The 21,888-nt window shown below is 48.2% G+C and overlaps 1 protein-coding gene across 1 annotated transcript in view; it reads left to right on the top strand.

The window, feature by feature from the left end:
* Window positions 1–9,782, top strand: part of Vstm2b (V-set and transmembrane domain containing 2B) — a 35,515-nt gene extending 25,733 nt beyond the window's left edge. Inside the window, exon 5 of the mRNA XM_045154746.1 lies at window positions 9,174–9,782. Within this exon, the coding sequence (XP_045010681.1) occupies window positions 9,174–9,262 (89 nt within the window). The 3' untranslated portion in view covers window positions 9,263–9,782. The remainder of the gene's footprint in view (window positions 1–9,173) is intronic.
* The last annotated feature ends 12,106 nt before the right edge of the window (window positions 9,783–21,888 follow it).

Raw genomic sequence — 21,888 nt, 5'->3', positions numbered from 1 at the left:
TAAGGCTTCTGTCTGTGGCCCTGTGCGTGGAGCCTAGCATCAAGCAGAACATCATGGTGGAGCAAAGCCGCTCATGTCATGTTAGGCAGGAAGCAGAGAGAGAGAACGAGGAGGGAAAGAGAGTGAGAGAGGAAGAAGGCAGGAAAGAGCCCAGGGGTAAATGCAGCCAAGGACACAGCCTCGATGACCTACCCTCCTCCTGCTAGGCCCCATTTGAAATTTCCAGAACCTCCAGCTGACAGAACGAGCTTTCATTCCACGAAACTTTTGGGGAGTGTCACTTCATATCCTAACCATATCCCACTCCTAGGAACCCAATTAACAGGCTTCGCCCATGACGAGGATGGGGCAAGTTGAGACGTAGTAGTTACTGTCTCATTGCTGGGACAAAAATATCTATCCAGAAGCAACTTAGGGAAGTAAAGGGTTTAATTTTCAGCTTGCCATTTTGAGGGGAAGTCTGTCATCGCAGGAGCAGAAAGCAGGTGTCGCGTCCTCACAGCAGCAGGGAGGACGCAGAGGAAGTGGAAGCTAAGTTGTGAAACCTCAAGCCACCTGCACAACACGCTTCCTCCTGCAAGGCTCGGCCTCCAAGAGGCTTTATAACTGGCCCCAGTGGTACCACCAAGTGGATATTAAGTGTTCGAACACACGAGTCTATGGGAGACCTTTCCTTCCTTCCTTTCTTTCTGAGCGAGAGAGAGAGAGAGAGAAAATTGACATGCCAGGGTCTCCAGCCACTGCAATTGAACTCCAGACGTGTGCGCCCCCTTGTGTCTATGTACGACCTTGTGCGCCTGCATCACCTTGTGTGTCTGGCTTGCGTGGGGTCTGGAGAGTTAAACATGGGTCCTGGGCTGGAGAGATGGCTTAGCGGTTAAGCGCTTGCCTGTGAAGCCTAAGGACCCCGGTTCGAGGCTCGCTTCCCCAGGTCCCACGTTAGCCAGATGCACAAGAGGGCGCACGCGTCTGGAGTTCGTTTGCAGAGGCTGGAAGCCCTGGCGCGCCCATTCTCTCTTTGTCCCTCTATCTGTCTTTCTCTCTGTGTCTGTCGCTGTCAAATAAATAAATAAATAAAAAAAATTAAACATGGGTCCTTGCACTTCACAGGCAAGTGCCTTAACTGCTAAGCTGGTTATAGAACCGGGAGTCTGTTTTTTTACTCAAACCATCCCAGCGGGTTACAGGGGAGGACCTGGACATGACCTCCTCCTCTTTTTCTTTTTCTTTTTTTTTTCTCTTTTAAGGCATTAAACGGCTTTAGTATTTCCATAACCTTTCCTGGCAGGGCTACGGGATTCTGTTGCTGCTGGATGAATTGGAAAGGAGAGTTTCTTAGGCAGAAACAGCTTCCATGAGATGTGGGGGTGGCACGAATGCCTCCGTTGTATTCCTTCTGGTTCTCTTATCTATTTTATTTATTTTCTTTGCTCTCCCCAGACAGGATCTCATTTTATAGCCCAGGCTGGCCAGAAAGTTGGCAGTTCTCCTGCCCCAGCCTCTTACGTGCTAGGATGACAGGTGTGAGCCAACACACCCGTCTCAGAGTCCCTTTTAAATGGCTTCGGTAAAGCTGACAACTTAAATGGTAAAAATGACCTCCACTGCCGTCTTCATCTTGAGCCAAAGGAGGCTTCTGTGTCTTTAAGAAGGATTGGCAGCATGGCAGTGCTGGTTTGAGGTGGAGGATGAATCAGCCAGCCTTTGACCAGAGGGCCTCCCTCGCCTCCCAGACAGCCTCTTTCTGCAGCTTCATCGTGACAAATAAACTTGTTCCAGCGCGATGCCTGGTTCTCCTCAGGAAGGGAGGAAACAGACGGCTAGCATCAGATCAGCGAGGCCGCCTGTATGCCTGCCCAGCCTGTGCCCTGGGCCCACGAGAAAAGAGGCTCTGTGACAGGAAGGAGAGCCCACCCCCGCTGAGCCAAATGCACCCTCCCAGCATGTGCCCTGCGGGGCCAAGATGAACTGGGACCTGTCAACCCAAACCGCAGTGGACTGTCCTGGCTGCCTTCAGGACACAGTAAAGCAGGGCCTTGGGCCCCAGACACAGAGGGAGGCCTGTGGCTCGGTGGTAGACAACCTCAAAAAGAGGCACAGTCCTGGGAAGGAGTGACCCATGGACTACCATACTCCTGCCTCTGAACCATTGATGGGGCACGGTTCCAAATCCTGAGTCTTTCCACCAAGATCCAGAAGTGTCTTAAGAAACACCAATGAGAAGGCAGTCTGCCTATTTTGGAAACGTTTCCTCTTGAGACAACACCCTCAAAATTAGTTCTCAAGAGCTGGAGATGTGGGACTTTCTTGCAAAGCCTGATGGCCTAGGTTCGATTCCACAGCACCCTCGTAAAGCTAGATGCACAAAGTAACACATTCATCTGGCATTTGTTAGAAGTGGCGAGAGGCCCTGGTGCACCCGTTCCTACCTCTCTCACTCTCAATCTCCCTCTCTCTCTCTCTGTCCTTGCAAAACATGAAAAAAAGTTAATTAGTTCTCCAGAGAGAGATGGCTTAGCAGTTAAGGCGCTTGCCTATGAAGCCTAAGAACCTAGGTTCAACTCCCAAGAACCCATGTAAGCCAGATGCATATGGTAACGTATGCATCTGGAGTTCATTTGCAGTGGCTGGAGGCCCTGGCATGCCCAGTCTCTCCCTCTAATAAATAAACAGATTTTTTTTTTAACGTAGTTCTTCAGGGCTGGAGAAGTGGCTTAGCAGATAAGGTGCTTACCTACAAAGCCAAAAGACCCAGGTTCAATTTCCCAGGACCCTCATAAGCCAGATGCACATGGTGGCACATGTGCCTGGAGTTTGTGTGCAGTGGCTGGAAGCCCTGATGCACCCAATCTCTCTCTCTCTATCCCTCGGAAAGGAAGGAAAGAAGGAAGGAAGGAAGGAAAAAAAGAAAGAAAGAGGGAAGGGCATGGGCGGGAGGGAAGGAGGAAGGGAGTGAGGAAGGAAAGAAGGAAGGAAGAAAAGTTGCTATCAACTTTACATTGCTGGCAGAAATCACCCGACCAAGAGCAGCTTTTGGGAAATAAAAGTTTATTTTGGCTTACAGACTTAAGGGGAAGCTCCATGATGGCAGGGGAAAACAATGGCATGACAGAGGGTGGACATCACCTCCTGGCCAATATCAGGTGGACAAGAGCAATGGGAGAGTGTGCCAGACACTGGCAAGGGGAAAGTGACTATGACAGCCAAAAGCCCGCCCCCAACAATACACCGCCTCTAGGAGGCGCTAATTCCCAAATCAACATCAGCTGGGAATCTGGCATTCAGAACACCTGAGTTTATGGGGGAACAACTGAGTGAAACCACTGTACCAACCCTGTTCAAATAAGCAGCTATATTACTCTTTCTTTCTTATTTGTTTATTTATGTATTCACTTACTAATTTTTTATCTATGCAATGCTGCAACTCAAATCCAGGGTTTTGTGCCTGAGTAAAGTGTTCTCTCATTGAGCTACATTTCCCTGATTTTGTTTTTTCTTCTTTTAAAAAATTTTTTTTGTTTATTTTTATTTGAGAGCAACAGATAGAGAGAGAAAGAGGGGGGGAGAGAGAGAGAGAGAGAATGGGCACACCAGGGCCTCCAGCCACTGCAAACGAACTCCAGACTCGTGCGCCCCCTTGTGCATCTGGCTAACATGGGTCCTGGGGAATCGAGCCTCGAACCGGGGTCCTTAGGCTTCACAGGCAAGCGCTTAACCGCTAAGCCATCTCTCCAGCCTTTTTTTTTTTTCTTTTTGATACAATTTTTCTGTGAAGCCCAGGCTGCCCTTGACTGAGTGTTGGCCCTGCCTCGGCCTCTTGAGCGACTGGCATTTGCCTCCACACCTGGCTTATCTTGCCCTTTCCTGAAACATCCATTTGCGTGGCATTTGACTACTTGGGTCTTTTCCGTTGATGAGCTGTGGAGGCTGCCTTTTGCTGTGTGACAGAGAACCTTGGAATTCAGTGGCTGTGGTGTAACACCGCGACCCTATCCTTCGCTTGGGATTCAGTGGCAGTGATTTTGCTGGGCTCATCCGGGCAGTTTCTGTCCTGGCCTCTGCTGCGTCATCTGGACAGTCAGTGACAATCCACTTGGGAGTGGTTTACAGGGACTGCAGCTGGGACATCTTCGGAGCCTTGCCCTGCAGCGGGCTGACCCGGGCTTGGGAAGTGGGTTCCAAATGCCACAACCAAGAGAGCAAGCGAGCAGCAGCATATGGCCCTTCTGCAAGCTTTGGCTCACTTCATACGGGATAATGCTCTCCAGGTGAGAACAAGCCACGAGGGAGGACACTGTCAGAGGATATACACGCCAGGGACCGGGGAGGGCGCTGGCGGCCATTTTTGCGGTATGACATGACTTAATAATATTGCTCTGGTACTGCCTAATCTGACCCTAGCCTAGTGACATAAGCAAGCCATGCACATATTAATTTTATGGAATGTGGTATAAGACCCGGAGAGGCATAGGGGGTTCCCTGGGGCCACACAGCCAGGTGGCAACAGGGCTAAGCAAAACTGTGGGCACCGTGCAGACCCTGATCACCACCTTATGCAGGCATTAGCTGCCACCTCGCTGTGTTGTGCATGCTAGGAATTGAGCCCAGCTCCCTAATTATGTTAGGCAAGCACTCCACCACGGAGCTACATCCTGCTCCGCCCACCAACTTTTAAATTTTAGCAAGTGAAATGTAATAGTGTCAGTAACTAGTCAGAGGTGCATGGAGGCCAGCTTGAGTCTCTCCTCTCATGTCCTAAGCCCATTGTTCCACCCAGCTCGCCTTCCCTTGCCTCACTCCCTCACCCATGGGCCATTTCATCTGCTGCTACAGAGCTTGGCAGGTTTGGAGTTCTGCACAGAACTGCACCAGCTTCTAGACACCTTGCATGGCACTGCATAGGTGCCAGGGTTTGGTGGGGTGTAGATTAGAGGCCCACGTGCCCAGGTGACAGCGCTCTCTGCTACTCCAGCCAGATCCCTCTTTGCCATGCGCCTGTGCATCGTTGAAGACCACCCAGATCCCTGGCCATCCGTCAGCGCCCCATCACCACATCTGCTTTCCCAGGGCTCTGTGACAGCGAGGAGCGCCGAGGAGGCCCGCGGGCTTTGGGATGCTCACTGCGCTGCGATTCTTCCTGCTGACGGATGGCCAGTGACAAGCAGATCCAGGCTATGGAAGGCAGGAGGGAGGATTGTCTGGAAAATTAAGACCTGAAGAAGGCAGCTAACACAAGTGGAAGAGTCCTTTGCATAAGCTTCTCGGGGGCTGTGAACTGTGCACCGAAACAGTTATTGCTGGGTGAAAACTGGACACAGCCTGGCCCTACCCTGTCCTCACTCAGGGGCTGGAGTCTGCCCCTGTTCCTGTATGGATGGCTAGAGTTACGGAGTTGCAGGCTGGATTGTGTGTCCAGCCCCTCCTTTTTTAAAGGAGAGAAGGAAGGTTCAGGGCATGAATTCCGTCATACCGATAATGGGGCCAGAACTAGAATGGTTAGGGAGTAGGAAAATACTTTTGGATAGAAAAGAATAATAGTGGCTGGAGAGATGACTTAGTGGTTAAGCGCTTGCCTATGAAGACTAAGGACTCCGGTTCAAGGCTTGATTTCCCAGGACCCGCGTTAGCCAGATGCACAGGGGGCTCACACATCTGGAGTTCGTTTGCAGTAGCTGGAGGCCCTGGTACACATTCTCTCTCTCTCCTCTCTCTCTCTCTCTCTCTCGCTCTCACTCTCGCTTTCTCTCTCTCTCTCTGTCACTCTCAAATAAATAAAGTAACAAAAAAATTTTAAAGAAAATACTAGCTGAGACTAGAGAGATGGCTTAGCAATTAAGGCGCTTGCCTACGAAGCCTAAGGACTCATGTTTGACTCTCCAGATCCCACATAACCCAGACGCACAAAGGTGAGGCAAGTACAAGGTTGCACATGACCACTAGGTGGCTCAAGTGTCTGAAGTTCGACTGCAGTGGCTAAGGTCCTGGTGTGCCAAATTCTCTCCTTCTGTCTCCCTCCCTCTCTCAAATAAAAAATAAAAAAGAGAATACTAGCTGGATCCAGCTTTGCCACTCCTGGACATTTACCCAGAGAAATCTAAGGCTGCACACCCATGTTTTTTGGCGTGCCTGTAAGGAACAGCCTAAGTGCCAACACCCAACAGATGACAGATTTAAAAAATGTGGTACAGGGCTGGAGAGATGGCTTAGCGGTTAAGCGCTTGCCTGTGAAGCCTAAGGACCCCAGTTCGAGGCTCGGTTCCCCAGGTCCCACGTTAGCCAGATGCACAAGGGGGCACACGCGTCTGGAGTTCGTTTGCAGTGGCTGGAAGCCCTGGCGCGCCCATTCTCTCTCTCTCCCTGGATCTGTCTTTCTCTCTGTGTCTGTTGCTCTCAAATAAATAAATAAATAATTAAAAAAAAAAGAAAAAAAAATGTGGTACATATGCACAATGGAATTTGACTCCAACATACAGGATGAAATTATGACACTTGCAGGAAAAAAAAATGGATGGAATTGGAGAACAGCATGTTACACAAAATAAACCAAACCCAGAAGTAAAATATCATGTCTTTCTAGATTAAATAATTACTTTGCATGTGAAAGAAGAGAGGCAGAGAAAGTGCATGTGTGAAGGTAGAATGGAATCTACTTCAAATGAGGAAGATCAGCAGGAAGGGGAAGGAGGAATAAGATAGGGTAATAGAGCCAGGAGTGGTGGCGCACACCTTTAATCCCAGCACTCAGGAGGCAGACGTAGGAGGATCTCTGTGAGTTCAAAGCCATCCTGAGACTACATAGAGAATTCCAGGTCAGCCTGAGCTAGAGTGAGACCCTACCTTGAAAAACCAAAAAAAAAAAAAGATAGGATAATAGGGCTGAATATGAGCATAGTGCAATGATATGCATCTATGAAGATGTCATAGTGAAATCCATTATTTTGTATGCTAATTAAATGAATAATTTTTATATGAGCAAAGTACAATGATATACATATATGAGGATGTCATAATGAAACCTATTATTTTGTATGCTAATTAAATGAACACTTTTTAAAAAAGACAGACTAATAGCAAGCAATAAAAAAGGCTGATAGCTCTTCCACTTGAGAAGTGAAAATCATATGTTCAAGCCCAGTCTTCTCAGGGAAGTCACGTGTTGGCCTGACAGAGACGGGAGGACCCTGATCTTCCTGGTAGCTAGGAGAGGTCTGTGTGCCCTCTGCATGTTTAATGTTGGCCCAGGGAAGCCCCAGCTCCATGCACCCCGCCTACGTACACAGAGTCAGTGCAGTTGACGGGGTGGATGAACGCAGGGGAAAAAAGATCTCCAGGGAGTGCAGAGGAGCAGGGTGGGGTCAGAAACTGCTTCCGGGGACATGCTGGACTCCAGGCCAGTGGGTAGTGAAACCCCCAGGGCTGAGGCGGCTGAGTGTCAAGCGCTGGCACAACTTGCTCCTCTCAGAAACCCGAGGGATCAGCCCACTTCACAGGCCAGAACCGGGGGGTCACTGGTGAGCTTTGGCTGGCTGCATAACATGATTTGTAACAGCTGGAGACCAAGGTAACAGCCAGGGGCCAAGGGCAGGATGAAGGTATAGTGGGGTTATGGCCTCACAGGTAGGCCAGACAACCAGATGGACAGTGGCACTGGAGAAACAGGTGGACATGGCCCAGAGCTAGGGCCATTTCTATAGGGACTCGACTTGTACCAACCCATGATTTCTAAGCTCCCACCATGAGGCAAGGGGTGACCTGACAATGCGATTGTAAAAGGAAGGCTCAAGACCGAGGGGGTGCTTAGCTGTGCCATTGAAGTCGGAGGCCCAAGAGGAACCTGAAATTGTGGCATCTTGGTGGGAGATGAGGAGACACTAGACTTAGATGCCAGGAATTTTTTTTTTTTTCAGTATCTTACTAGGGGCAGGGGAAGCAGATCATCTTTAGTAAGTAAAATAAAATGGCTTATTAAAATATAAGTATAGTGCTAGAGAGATGGCTTAGCAGTTAAGGCACTTGCCTGCAAAGCCTAGGGACCCAGGTCCAACTCCCCAGAGCCCACATAAGTCAGACACACAAGGTGACACATGGGTACAAATGCATCTGGAGTTCCCGTGCAGTGGCTAGAGGCCCTGGGGTGTCAATTCTCTCTGTTTCTCTCTCCCTCTCTTTCTCTAGTAAATAAATATATATATATATATATATATATATGGTTTTATGTTTTATATATATATGTTATATGTATATAAACATATATGTTTTATATATATATAACATAAAACCTTTTATAAAAATGACTTACTAAAATTTAATAAAAAAAGCCAAGCGCCACATGTTCTCTCTCATATTTGGATCCTAGCTACAGATGACTGGGCTTCTGCGTGAGAATGAAAATACTTAGTAGCAGAGGCCAGTAAGTTAACAAGGAGACATAAAGGGAAGAGAAAGGAAGGGAGGAGGATACTTAATAGGTTGATATTGTATATATGTAACTACAATGATTGTGATGGGGAGGTAATATGATGGAGAATGGAATTTCAAAGGAGAAAGCGTGGAGGTGGGGGAGGGAATTACCATGGGATACTTTTTTTTTTTCATTTTTTATTTATTTATTTGAGGGTGACAGACACAGGAAGAAAGACAGATAGAGGGAGAGAGAGAGGATGGGCGCGCCAGGGCTTCCAGCCTCTGCAAACGAACTCTAGACGCGTGCGCCCCCTTGTGCATCTGGCTAACGTGGGACCTAGGGAACCGAGCCTCGAACCGGGGTCCTTAGGCTTCACAGGCAAGCACTTAACCGCTAAGCCATCTCTCCAGCCCATGGGATACTTTTTTATAATCATGGAAAATGCTAATAAAAATTTAAAAAATAAAAATAAAAAATAAAGTTTTGCGACGCATCTTGGGCACTGCAAGTGCGATCTGGCACGTCTCCCTCGGGCAGAGGCACCTGTGTCTGACTGACCACGGGGACTTCCTGACGTGCGAGGTACAGGTAACAAACAACAGCTTCCGAATGCCCCTCCGTGCAACCAGGCGTCCCCATGTGCAGCGTCCCGCTGGCTGCTGCCGCCACGCGGAGGCCTTGGAAAGTCTCCCCCTGCCCCTGGTCTGCTCGTGAGGGCTGCGGGCTCTGGGAGTCCTCTTGACCGCGTCTCTTTTCTCCTCCGCTGCAGGCACCGGACCCGGCTACAGCGCGGATCCACTGCTGTCGCTGCTCTTGTTAGCGCTGCATAAGTTGCTGCACCCGCTCTTGGGGCACTGACGGCTGTGCAATGAGACCTCGGTGGGCGCCAGGGAGGACAGCCCTCCACGGGGACACAGGGAGACCAAAGGAAGCATGAAGAAGTCCACGCGGAAATAAACTAATCATATTTTCTGGGGGAGTCACACAAATCTAGAACACCTAAAACAATGCATCTAGTTCCCAAATACGACGGAGTTTGGACCATGCGGCGTGCATGAGTCACCGAGCTCTCCACTGCGATGTATTTTTCTTTCCTCCACTTTTCCTCCAAGTTCTTCATTTTGCACGAACTGTTGAGCAGTTACCTTTAGGAAGATATGTAAAAACATTGGGTTAAAGCCTTTCTGACAAAGCAAAATATTTTTAGTAGATTATTGTGCTTAGGAATTTTTTTAATTTACATTTTCTTTGGGGGAGGGGCTTTTCTTTTTTATTAAATTATTTCTTTTGAGACATTTTGATTAAAAAAAAGATACATCATAATTAAAATTCACTGTCAATAATATTTATTTTTAAATAAAGATTGGAAACAAGGTCAGATACTTGTTTATAAACTGTATTGTATATTGCTGGATAACAGTTGAATAAAAAAAATCAACTTTGAAGTAGCCTTTCTACAGCCATGTATGACTTAAGCCTCGGTGCTTACTGCAGCTGGGCGCTGCCACCTCTTGGACTCAGACACCAGCTGGATGTGCCACAGCATGGCGGGCAACCTAAGGCACCTGGCCTGACCACTGCAAGCAGACAGGAGCACCTGCCCAGCCTACCAAGGGACAGGGCACTTCCCGGAGACAAGAGCGGATCCTGAGGGAAAATAAGCCACCTGTGTAAAGCGAGAGCCAGCCTTCCCGCTGCTTCCGGCCGATCGTGCATTTCTCTGCGGAAGGCTCATGTGCCTCGGGCGCTCACTGTTGCTGGCCTCGCTGCACCTTAAAGAGTGCGTTTGGAGGGAAGTCGGGCCTCCTGCACCCTGAGAGTGCTCTGAGCCGCTGAAGTCCGTGGGTTTGGGGACAGGCTACATGTCTCCACAAGACTGACATGTCCCGGGAGGTAGGATCCTCCTCATTCTGTGACGAGATCCAATTAAAGCTCCAGACCGTGTGGATTTCTTTAAAATCTAACCAGATTTTTTATACCTGCAGTTTATTTTGTTTTGTTTTAGTTTCTTTTTTGGGGGGGGTAATCTTTTAGTTTGTTTTGTTCTTGTTGAGACAGTGTTTCACATTGGAACCGTGGCTGGCCTGGATTTCCCAGTGTAATCTGAACTGGTTGTGGCAACCCTTGTGCCTCAGCCTCCCAATTACTGGGATGGCATGTGGGAGCCACCACACCTGGCCATACCTGCAGTTTAAACAAGAGGGACTATTGATATTTCTTAGCAAATGCTTCCATTCTCTGCTCGTTGGGCACATGGTGAGGTGACACTTGCTGGCAGCTCATAGCCGGCAGGACACGGTGCCCACAGAAAGAATGGTTTAATCCGAGCCACTCGATTTGTTGATATAAGGGCCTCTGAAGCACTCTCCTCCAAGATGACAAGTGAAAACATTCAAAATAGTGAAATCCCTGTGGCTCGGGGCCCCACGTGACAGGCAGAGCCTCTCCTGGCCAGCGCTGGGCACGGTGCCTGGGGAATGGGCCTTTGCTCTATTGAGCCACTGAGCCAGAGGGTTGCTTGCTACTATAGCATCAGCCAGCCTATACCAACTGGATTGGTATCTAGATGACTGTTTAGTTGAGGAGCGAGAATTCACATGTTTGGAGAACCCCAGACATGCAAAGACCCTGGTGTGGAGCTGGTGCCCTGGGCGCAGTGTGAAGAAGGCCCCAGGACTGTTCCTGGTGGGTGCGGGAAGCTGGCCCGTGTCTCCTTTCTACTGATCAACGCCAACTGAGTGGTAAATTTAATCATTGTGTCTGGAGGATGGCGATTCTGTCCAGAAGGATCATCTTTTCTCTTAGTTCGCTTGCTCCTGGGGCACATTAAGTACTGGCCCTCTGTGCCCAAGCAGAGAAGGGTGTTTCCCAGATGCCAGGCTGAAGGGAGGTGTGTTGGAGATAGGCTGACGTGCCACGTGGCTTGAGGACAGGGAGCTAAGGAACCTCAAAACCAAAGGCAGACCCCTCAGGTGTAGTCAGTCAGGTTCCTGCCACATCTCTGGCCCCGGTGTGATGGGCGTGGGAAAGGAGAGGCGGCTGGCCCCGGGGGATACTCTCTCCAGGCCTGCCCCGTGTTCTGCGCAAAGGTAGCATCCCCAACACAGAGGAGTAAGTGCTTCACCTGCCTCCTCACTGACAGCCTGCAGCCCCTGGCCGAGGCCACAGCGAGCACTTGCCAAACTCCCTAAGGACCAAGTGACCAAGAGCACCCAGGAAATGAAAGCTAAGTCCCTCCGCCTGTGCCCCATAGCAGGATACACAGGACTTGGAGGGAAGCTGTGCCCAAGCAGGAACGAAGGTGGCACACCGCAGTTCTTCCTGAGCCCTGTCCAGTGGGCCAGCAACCCTCTGCTCCAGGGCCCTGGACGCAACGCAAGGAGACACGTGGGCTGCGCAGGAATGGAGTCAGAGATTGGCCCGCCCACAGTGAACTGGGTGAGAAACGGACAAACCTGGAGGGGTGAGCAGCTGCCCAGACTGGAAAACAGAGCGCGGCGTTCACCACCCAAACTGCCTTGTCCTCTGGGCTGGCCAGACATGGGCGGGATACAAAGAAGGACAAGATGACATTTCTATGTGAGAAGAATTCCCTATGGGGGAGTGGGGTGCTTGGGGTCCAGCCTGTGAGGATCATCAACTGATCTGCTTAAAGGGACTGTGGGACACTGTGTGTTGGTATTGCAATTAACTCCAAGATAGAGGACAGGAGGACAAAAGGAAGTCACCGGCAGAGTGAGAGGGTGGGGAAAGAGTGAAAGGAAGAAAAGCAAGGAAGGCAGGCATGTGGAAAGTTTTCCATGCCCCAGACCCTCATGAGGGAGGCCCTACATCCTCACCCCTAGCTGATGGCACCTCATAGGGGCCAACCCATCTGTAGCCTCCAGAATTTAGGGCCATGGATTTGAGAGAAGGACACAAATTCTCCGATTTTAAAGAAATATTTTTATTTACTTATTTATTTGACAGAAAAAGGGGGAGAGAGAGAGAGAGAGAGAATGGACACGCCAGGGCCTCCAGCCACTGCAGACGAACTCCAGACATGTGCACCCCCTTGTGCAGATATCTGGCTAACGTGGGTCCTGGGGAATCAAACCTGGGTCCTTTGGCTTTGCAGGCAAATGCCTGAACCATTAAGCCATCCCTCCAGCCCCAAATTCTCAGATTTTGACAAGACGTGATTTGCCCCTGCTGAGCAGCATTTTGAGTTTCAGTTCCACCAGGACCATGTGCTCCAGTTTAGAGTCGTGATCCAGCAAACACAGGGTGTGTGTGGCCCATCCAGGCGGTACGAAAAGCAGAGAGACACTTGGGAGCTGCTGAGTTCAGCGCTACGAAGCTTCGGGCGCTGATGGGCAGGGTGCCTCTTGCTTATTTTTTTGCCTCACACCTGGCAACAGTGGGCATTTATTCCACCGAGAGTTCATTCAGGGGGTTCAGCCCCTGCTTTTCCTGGAGGAGACACGGCAGTAGGCTCAGAGCATCTGTAACGTGTCCACGCACACAGCTGTGTCTGGAGGTCTGGCTTCCTGGGGAACCTCAGTCAGCCTGCTTCCAGGAGCCCCCTGTTCCCATCAGCCCAAATGGGAACAACTCATCAACCATATGAGAACACCCCAGCCTAGGAACGAGCTGGAGACCCATGACTTTTACAGGACCCACTCCATTTTGTGGCTGCCCACACAATATGAGGTAAAGTCTAGAAAAGCCACCAGAGGTGACCACTTATAAATGACAAAGACCCAGTGTGCACCAAAAATGTATTTCAAGTCAAAGAAAATATGACTTCATACCCAGTCTATTCCGCCACCAGCTAGCAAAACACCAACAGAGCTCAGACTTGTTGCTTGTACTTTGATGTTTTTAAAGAGTTGAAGTGAGAAGACCCTTAAGTAGAAAATACAGGTGGAACTTGTGATGCTGAGGCAGGAGGATCTCGAGTTTGAGGACAGTCTGAGATACCTAGCAAGACCCCCACCCAGATTGAAAGAAAAGAAAGTATTAGCACATACATGTGGTCACTTTAAGCAGAAAAATAAGACCAAGAACCCTTGTGTTGCCAGGGAAACCTCAGTCCACTGCCTGGGCTGCTTCCTATGAGCAGAGCAACGCAGACCCTCCCACTGAGAGACCTTGAAGGACCCGCTAGCGGCTCTCTCTCTCTCTCCCTCTCTCTCTCTCTCTCTCTCTCTCTCTCTCTCTCTCTGTCTCCCTCTTTCTCTCTCCCTCTCTCTCTTTCTCTCTCTGTCTCCCTCTCTCTCTTTCTCTCTCCCTCTCCCCCTTCTCTCTCTCTCTCTCTCTGTCTCTCTCTCTCTCTCTCTCCCTCTCTCTCTCTCTCTCTCCCTCTCCCCCTTCTCTCTCTCTCTCTCTCTCTCTCTCCCTCTCTCTCTCTCTCTCTCCCTCTCCCCCTTCTCTCTCTCTCTCTCTCTCATACTGGCTTTGGAATCACAACATGCTGCTTTAGCATGGCACTTTAACTCTGCTAATGAAGCTTTCATTCTAAAAGGGTCAATTGTCTCAGCTGCCTCTCATCAAAGTAGCCTGCTTGCTCCCCGTCATGTGCGCGTGTGCACACATGTTCTGGCGCATGCACACTGCATGAACGTGTATCTGCCCTTTGCAGCATCCTATATGTTTGTCTGTAGTGGGGGGGGGGAGGGGTGTTTGGCTTGCGGAGGCCAGAGCATAACCTCAGGCAAACCACTCTTGCTTTTCTGCCTGGTCTTGTTTTGAGCCTGTCTCCTTTTACGGATTTCAGAGCTAGCAAGGGCGCCCCGGCAGGACTGAGCCAAGCCCAGCTGTTTATGTAGGATCTGGAGATTTGAACTTGCAGACTCAGGCTGCCCTCAGGCCCTCATGCTTGCACAGGAAGCTCAATTAACGATGAGCCATCTCTCCAGCGCCCCCCCTTTATTCATAAGGAAGAAGGAAGGAAGGAAGGAAGGAAGGAAGGAAGGAAGGAAGGAAGGAAGGAAGGAAGGAAGGAAGGAAGGAAGGAAGGAAGGAAGGAAGGAAGGAAGAAGGGAGGGAGAGGGGAGGAAGGGAGGGAAGGGGATAGTAGGTAAAATAACAATTTGAAGTTAGGAGAATGTTTTAAGTGGATAGTTCTTGTTTGTTTAGGCAAAGTCTTACTATCTAGCCCCTGCTGGCCTCAAATTCTCAATGGTCTTCCTGCCTTCGCTTCATGAATGCTGGGGATTGCTGAAGTGAGCCGTCACACCTGATGAGTAAGCAGTTTCTGCACTGTTTTGTTTTGTTTTGTTTTGTTTTCCTTGCGTGTGTGTGTGTGTGTGTGTGTGTGTGGTGTGCATGCATGTCAGTACGCATGTTTGCCCATATGAATGTGCAGCTCAATGTGTGTATGGATGTATGCCAGAAGTTGACATCAAGTGTCTTCCTCTTCACCTTATTTTTTTAATATTTATTTAGTTAGTTAATTTGCAAGCAGAGAGAGAGAGAACCAACACAGCACCAGAGCCTCCAGCTGCTACAAATGGATTCCAGATGCATGTGCCACTTTGTACATCTGGCTTTACGTGGGTACTCAAGAATCAAACTGGTTGTTAGGTTTTGCAGGCAAGTGGCTTACGCACTGAACCATCCCTCCAGGCCTCCACCTTATTTTTTGAGATACTCATTGAACCTGGAGCTCATCAATGCAGTAAGACTAGCTAACCAGGAAGTCTCCAAGCTCTTCCTTGTCTCTGCCTCCCCAGTGCTAGGATTATAAGCACACACCACTCTGCCCAGCACCTTACGTGGGTGTTGGGGGTCCAAACTCAGTTCCTCTTGCTCACACAGCAAGCTCTTTATTGACTGAACCATCTCCCAGCTCTTGTAGGCGGTTTGGCTTCATTATATCCAAGAGAGTTTGTTTATCAAGAGCCACTCAAAAGAAAGTCAAGAGTAGCTGGACATGGTGGTGCATGCTTGTGATGCAGCACTTGGAAGGCAAACACAAGAAGATAACTGTAATTTTTGAGGCCGGCTGTGTCTACCTGGTATGCCCCATGCCAGCTGTGTGTAACTGGTATGCTCCATGCCAGCCAGGGCTACCGAGTGAGACCCTATCAACCTCCCCTCCCCTGCTAAATCAGAGGACTTACAAGTACAACCAAACAGAGGACTGCTTAAGGATGAATAAAGGATTTCTAGAAATTAGCAAGAAATGCATCAGCAAACCAACAGGAAATTGGCAAAAGGCATGAACCACCATGTCACTGAGGAGAAAATATGTTCAGTAAATAAAAATAAAAATAAAAATTCTTTTAAAAAAAATACATCAAAATAGAAGATAAACCAATTGAAAAGAAGGAGTTCAGTAGAAGGGTGGTAGGGGAGGGGCAAAAGAAGGGAGTGGGAGGAGATTGTGAGTAAAAGAACAACTTTCCTTACCCCAAAACCAACTTAATTCTAACTCCATCTTGTACCAGAGCTGCAAACTGGTGGTCCGTAAGCCACATCTGACTCACATATTGTGTTTGGCCTACAACATGTGGGTTTTTTTTTTTCTTTTCTTATTATCCTACTGTATCAGGAACTCTTTGTAAAAATCCACAAGACACAGCTACACGGCGTCCACATTCCAACATGGTGACAGTTGGTGGGTGACAAGCTGCGGATGTCCCTCAGAGACTGAGCACTGTCTCTCCACTTCCCTACAAGCCCTGCCAGCCCACCAGCAAGCTTCACATAGGCATGTGACCTCCGAGGACCCGTGGGCACATGATCCTGCACCCAGAGCTCCTTACCAGCCCCCACCACTTTCAGCCTCCACAGCCTCTGCCAGCCATGGCTCCCTACTGGCTTTCCAGGCCCAGAAGACATGGGTCTCCATCCGAGTGCTTTCCAAAGAGAGCTGAAGCCCAAAATGTTTCAAAAGGTTAGCCCCCACTCCTAAACCAGGTGGTTGATGTTTTCAAATAACATGTGTCCCATTTTCAGCTTCAGAACACAGCCACAGAGTTAAATTGGATTGCATATGACCTAACTTTTCTTTGCATACTATTTTTTTTTTGGTAAATTACAGTATGCAAAATGTTCTATTTTGCTTTGGGAGAAGTCTGCAGTGTGTCTACAACACAATCTGCTAACGTGCTCTTATCTACATAACCAATGGGCTTCCTGTCACAGCTAAACATAGTCTTGCTCCCTAAATACCAAAAGACTTAGCGATGATTATGTAGCTCCCCTTGCTGCACCAGCCCTCACACCATCCACAAGAAACCTCTGCTCCCTTCCACCATTGGCCCCCACCAAGTGAACCCCATGAGTGGGGGCTCTCAACTAAGGAAGTGCATGGGCACAATGCAGAATGTTAATTCCAATAAAATGGGATGTCAGTCTTGCATCCAAGTCACTCTTTTATCAGCAAAAACTGATTCCATTTGACTGATTAGTTGTCCTTGGAACTGTCAACCGCTTCCAGACTAAGGGTGATGACTTGGAGGGAGGTGGCTGTGCAGTGCTGTGATGTGGGACGATTCTGGGATGGAGAAGCCAGGAGATTACAAATGCACGAATCCTTAATTCAAATCAATACTTCGAGGGGTTCAGGCTGAGAGACATTCAATTATGTTGTTCAAAGAGAAGATGCTGATCTTCAGCTAGTCTGCTCCATACTGCAAATAGAGCATTTTTAATTTGTGCAGCAGGGATGTTAATCTTTTACTGTGCAATCTGACCCTTGGGGAGCACCCTTAATATGTTGCCCTACATGCATGAGGTTCCTAACAGAGACAATCAGCCAGCCTGGCTTTCCTGATGGACTTTCTACATCAGTCTCATAACGCTTCATTAGGAAATATGTGATTAGCTAATAAATGATAATGGATGGATGAATGGATTAAGGAGTTGATCAATCGATAGATTGATGAGTGGTTAGAAGGATGGATGGGGTGGGCAGATAGATAGGTGAGGTGTGTGGGTGGTGAAAGGGAAAGGTAGGTGGGTGATGGGTAGATGGGTGAGTGGTGATAGAGGAATGGATACAGAGGAGAAAACAGATTTGGAAATTGTCAGATTGTCTGTATAGACCAGCTGACAGAAAGCTGGAAAAAGCTATGCTGCCTGCAGTTCAATGGGAAAGAAAGAAATCACCTGTGGAGATACTCAACAGTGGACACTGCAAGCCTTAGATTTGGCCAACCAGGACAAATGAGCCAACAGGTACAATAGTTGCATGTCTGTTATGGGGGAAACTAACCACACTCTAATAGGGTTGGAGGCCCGCTCCATGGGAGGGAGTACATGCCTGATACTGAAAATGTACAACAGGAATAGTCATGAGCCCTGAGGGTGTAACGTCTGCTGGTGTCCAGCTGAATGTGTGTACTGTGCTCATCAAACTGCTTGGTAAGCACTTCTCTTAATGTTCACACCCTTATATTAACGCTACTCTCACTTTTGGTCATAGAACCTTCTCTTTTCAGATGGCATTGACCTTGGGATGACTCTGAAGGCACCCTAGTGCTGAGAAGAAGTGCAAAGGAGTGCTTAGCACTGAAATATCTCTATCACACCTTCCATGGCTCAGAGTCCATTGCAGAAGAGGTGGCAGAAAGAATGCTCCTCCAGGCACAAAATGGCCTGGATCTCCATGACTTCACAGTGCCTGACACAGGGCCATCATAATAGGAGAAAAAGATGATGACATCAAAATAAAAGAGAGACTGGTTGAGAGGGGGAAGGGATGTGATGGAGAGTGGAGTTTCAAAGGGGAAAATAGGGGGAGGGAGGGAATTACCATGGGATATTGTCTATAATTATGGAAGTTGCCCATAAAAAAAATACAAAAAAAGAAATGGTCAGATTGTCATGTCACCCACCACCTGAACACATGACCTCTAGATCTTACCTGAGCTAACAGCACAAGAAAACCCCAGAGAATTACCCACCCCTCAAAGGATTCACTTTAGAATTTTGTTACATAGCGAGCTCCTGTCACGGGTTTTAAATAGCATTTGAATGCTAGTTTTATTATACAGAGAAAGAGAAGCGCGCACACATGAATACAGATTTGGAAGGCAATACATCAAGGTGTTGCATGTTTATGTCTGGGGCTGGGCATCAGGAGGAGAGCGCTTACCTAGCAGGTGCGGCTCCCTGGGTTCCACCCCTGCACCGCGCAGAGAACAGCGTCTGTCTCAGGCAGGGGGCCGAGCAGACTTTAGTACCCAGCTGGGACTGGCTGTTACATAACAAGAGTCTATTATTTCTGTAGTAAGATAAAAGCAATAAAATCTTTCTAATTTTAAAAATCAAAAAAGACGATTTTACTCCCTCCCCCACCCCTCAAAATATGTAAGATTTACTTTACAAAGATAACTTTCCACCCCTTGTCAGGAAAGCACTGTATCAAGCGACTGTTCAGGGACATAACACCATCAGTACAAGTTCCTGTGTGTCTGAGCGGGGCACTAAGCAGACGTCTTAGGTGGGGAGGTTGAGGCACATCTGGAATGGGTGAGCCCCTACCTTCCTCTCTCGTCCCAAAATATAACCCAAGAACTAGAGGGGTGACAAGCCGGAGTCAGGGAACAGAGTAGCAGAGAATGTGGGAGCCGTGGGCCACACGGTCATCCGGAGCCTGGGCTTGGCTGATGGTATTCACTCAACACTCACGGGTGGTTATTCTGTGATCAGGAAAAAAGAGCTGACTGGAGGAGTCCCCTCCCCAGAAAAGAGCCAGCGGGTGGAATAAACACTTCTACAGTTAACTGGAACCCAAGCTGAACTGCGGTAAACATGGTTTAGCATGGAGCCTGGGAGGAGAACTAATTCACTGTGATGGGGTCTCTGGGGAGGGGGGTGGCGGGGCTCATTAAGCACTCATGAAGTTGAGCTGAAGTGGCATTTTAGCTATGCCATCAAAAGCCACCTTCCTCTCCCTGGTGTTTTGGGAGTTCTGTTAGACATGCAGCCAGCTTTCCCTTACGACCAGAACGGCTGTCACTTGGGCAAAAACCAGCGCTTTTTCGCAAGTGGCTGTCACCAGAAGTGGCAGCCTTATGGCTCTGTTTCCAAGGTGTCTTGAGATGTAGAGACAAGAACCAGTCAGTCTTGGGTTATCGGAGCCCTAGGTGGGAGTTTCAGAACCGGATCACGAGCAGAATCAGATATGCGGTGTGTGCCCAGCATTGAGTCAGCTGCGGAGCGCAGTGCGCTCAGTGCTTCCAGCCAAGCCAGAGACGGTGCCGTGCTGCGTGACCCACGGGGCTCCTGTCACGACGAAGACAGATGTGTGGGTGAGGTGGTCTTGCCACAAATCAAAAATAACAAGGAAAACTCCGAAGAAAGAAATGTGGACCCTTACCTCCGCCAAAGCCAGGCTGCCCTGGGCAGATTCACCTGAGGCGGCAAAACAGAGCCATTGTGTGGAGACTTTGCAAATGACATGAAGGAGCTAGCTCCCCAGAATGCATTTGTTGTCCTTGTGGAAAACTAGAATCAGTCAAATAAATGAGGTATTTGCCATTTCTTTCCTAAATTTTATGAGGCAGGGACTAGGAAAATGATACATCAAGCAGAAAAAATTTCAGCAATAGGTTTTTATGTATTAAGGAGATGTGTGGCATGCCACAGTGTGTACGTTCTACAAATAGAGATCAAACAAAGACATCCATAAAAATCACAAAGTTAAGAGACTTTTGTCCTTGCTTGTTGCAATGAATAAAACTCCCAGCTGCCTCGCTTAATTCCCTTGGGTAAAGATAACAGGGGAAGCCAGATGTGGTAGTGCATGCCCATAATCCCAGCCCTCAGGAGGCTGATGTTACAGGATTGCCATGGGTTCACGGCTCTCTACAGACCCTTCCTCAAAAACAAAATCAAATGAAAACTAATGTTGGTGAGGCTGTTGGTGGAAATGTAAGCTGGTACAACCACTATGGGAATCGATTGAACCTGAAAAGGAGAGTTACCAACAGACCCTGTTATTCCCTTATTGGGCATTTACCATAAAAGCTCCACATATCAGTTCAGAAATATTTGCTCAACCATGTTTATAGCTGCTCAATTCATAATAGCTAAAAACTGGAATCAACCCAGGTGCCCATCATTAGATGAATGGATAGTCAAGATGTGGTATATCTACATGCTGGAATTCTGCTCAGCAGTAAGAAAAAAAATGACACATTGAAATTTGTAGAAAAATGGTCAGACTTGGAATAGATCATTCTAAGTGAACTCACACAATCACAGAAAGACAACCATCACATGATCTCACTCATCTGCAGTTCCTAACCTGGATCTGCCCAAGTTTCTGACATAACTGAATAGCATCTTGAGGCTTGGACAATAGGGAAGGTACGGTTTGAGGGAAGGGAAATGGGGGGGGGGGGACACAAAATCTGAACCCAAATTGAACTGGTACCATAGAATTCTATATCCTGGAAATCAGACTAAAAGGTGGAACCCTCAAGCAGACTTTAGAGGGAGCACCTGAATTGAAACCTAACCGCCAATTTCTCCTGTTTCTCTTTCTTCTCTGGCTTTTTCTTTTTTTTTCCCTTGGCACTGGCCTATAATTCCCTGTACCAGGATGTGGTCTATATCCACAATGAGCTATTTATCAGATAGACCTACTAGGTCTCCCAAAACAAACAAGACAGACTTCTGTAAGAGCACTTGATTACCCACCAGGGGGTAATGGTGAGACCCTACTGCTGAAGACACCAAATGATGCTGGCTCAGACCACAGAGAGACCTGGTTGGAATCTGGAGGAGAGACAGTCCCCAGATAATTAGCCGATCTAGTGCTGGAAGGTGCTACATGAGCTACCAGGGGAAAGTGTCCAACATCTGTCCTAGCAACTCAAAGTCTAAGTGACTCAGAAGCAAACAACTTGATGTGATGCTTATGCAAGTATAATAGTGGCACACAGCCATGGTTGTAACCAACTGCTCTTGGATTGGCTAACAGACCCACTCAGTAGAAAGAAAACTGTATCTGGAACTGGGAAACAAGTCAGAATCATATCTAGATAATAATTCTGCTCTTCATTGTCAAGCTCCCACTAACCTTACACTATAAAAGTGTCTAAACCCTTTGAACTCTCTAAATAAATAATGGTTATCCCATTTAACTGGTGCTGACTTCACTCCCTGTTGGAGAATTTGCTTCTCTTTTTCAGATGAGAACTGGACTTGAGATAAATGACCCAGCGCCCTCCACTCCAGCCCCAGCTGAAACCACAGAGGAACTGGGAAATGAGTAAGAGTGCTGCTCTCTCAGTTAATCTGATATCAGCACAAGGGTGATGGAGAAAAATACTGAGGACACTCAATACCTACCAAACCAGAGATCCAGATGCTCCTAAGTGCCCATCACTGAAGTAGACTTAAAATGCTCCCAGCATGGCTCAGAGAATTTTGTGGAAGAGGGGACACAAATATTGTTAGAGCCACAAATTGGGACATTTTGCACAGAGACATTTCCTCTCCCCCATAACTGACTGCTGCCCCCATAATGCATGACCCACAAT

The sequence above is a fragment of the Jaculus jaculus genome, chromosome 7 (assembly GCF_020740685.1).
Source record: "Jaculus jaculus isolate mJacJac1 chromosome 7, mJacJac1.mat.Y.cur, whole genome shotgun sequence".
Classification (NCBI taxonomy): Eukaryota; Metazoa; Chordata; class Mammalia; order Rodentia; family Dipodidae; genus Jaculus; species Jaculus jaculus.
The sequence above is the reverse complement of the archived record's forward strand: the minus strand, read 5'-3'. Positions and strand labels throughout refer to the sequence as shown.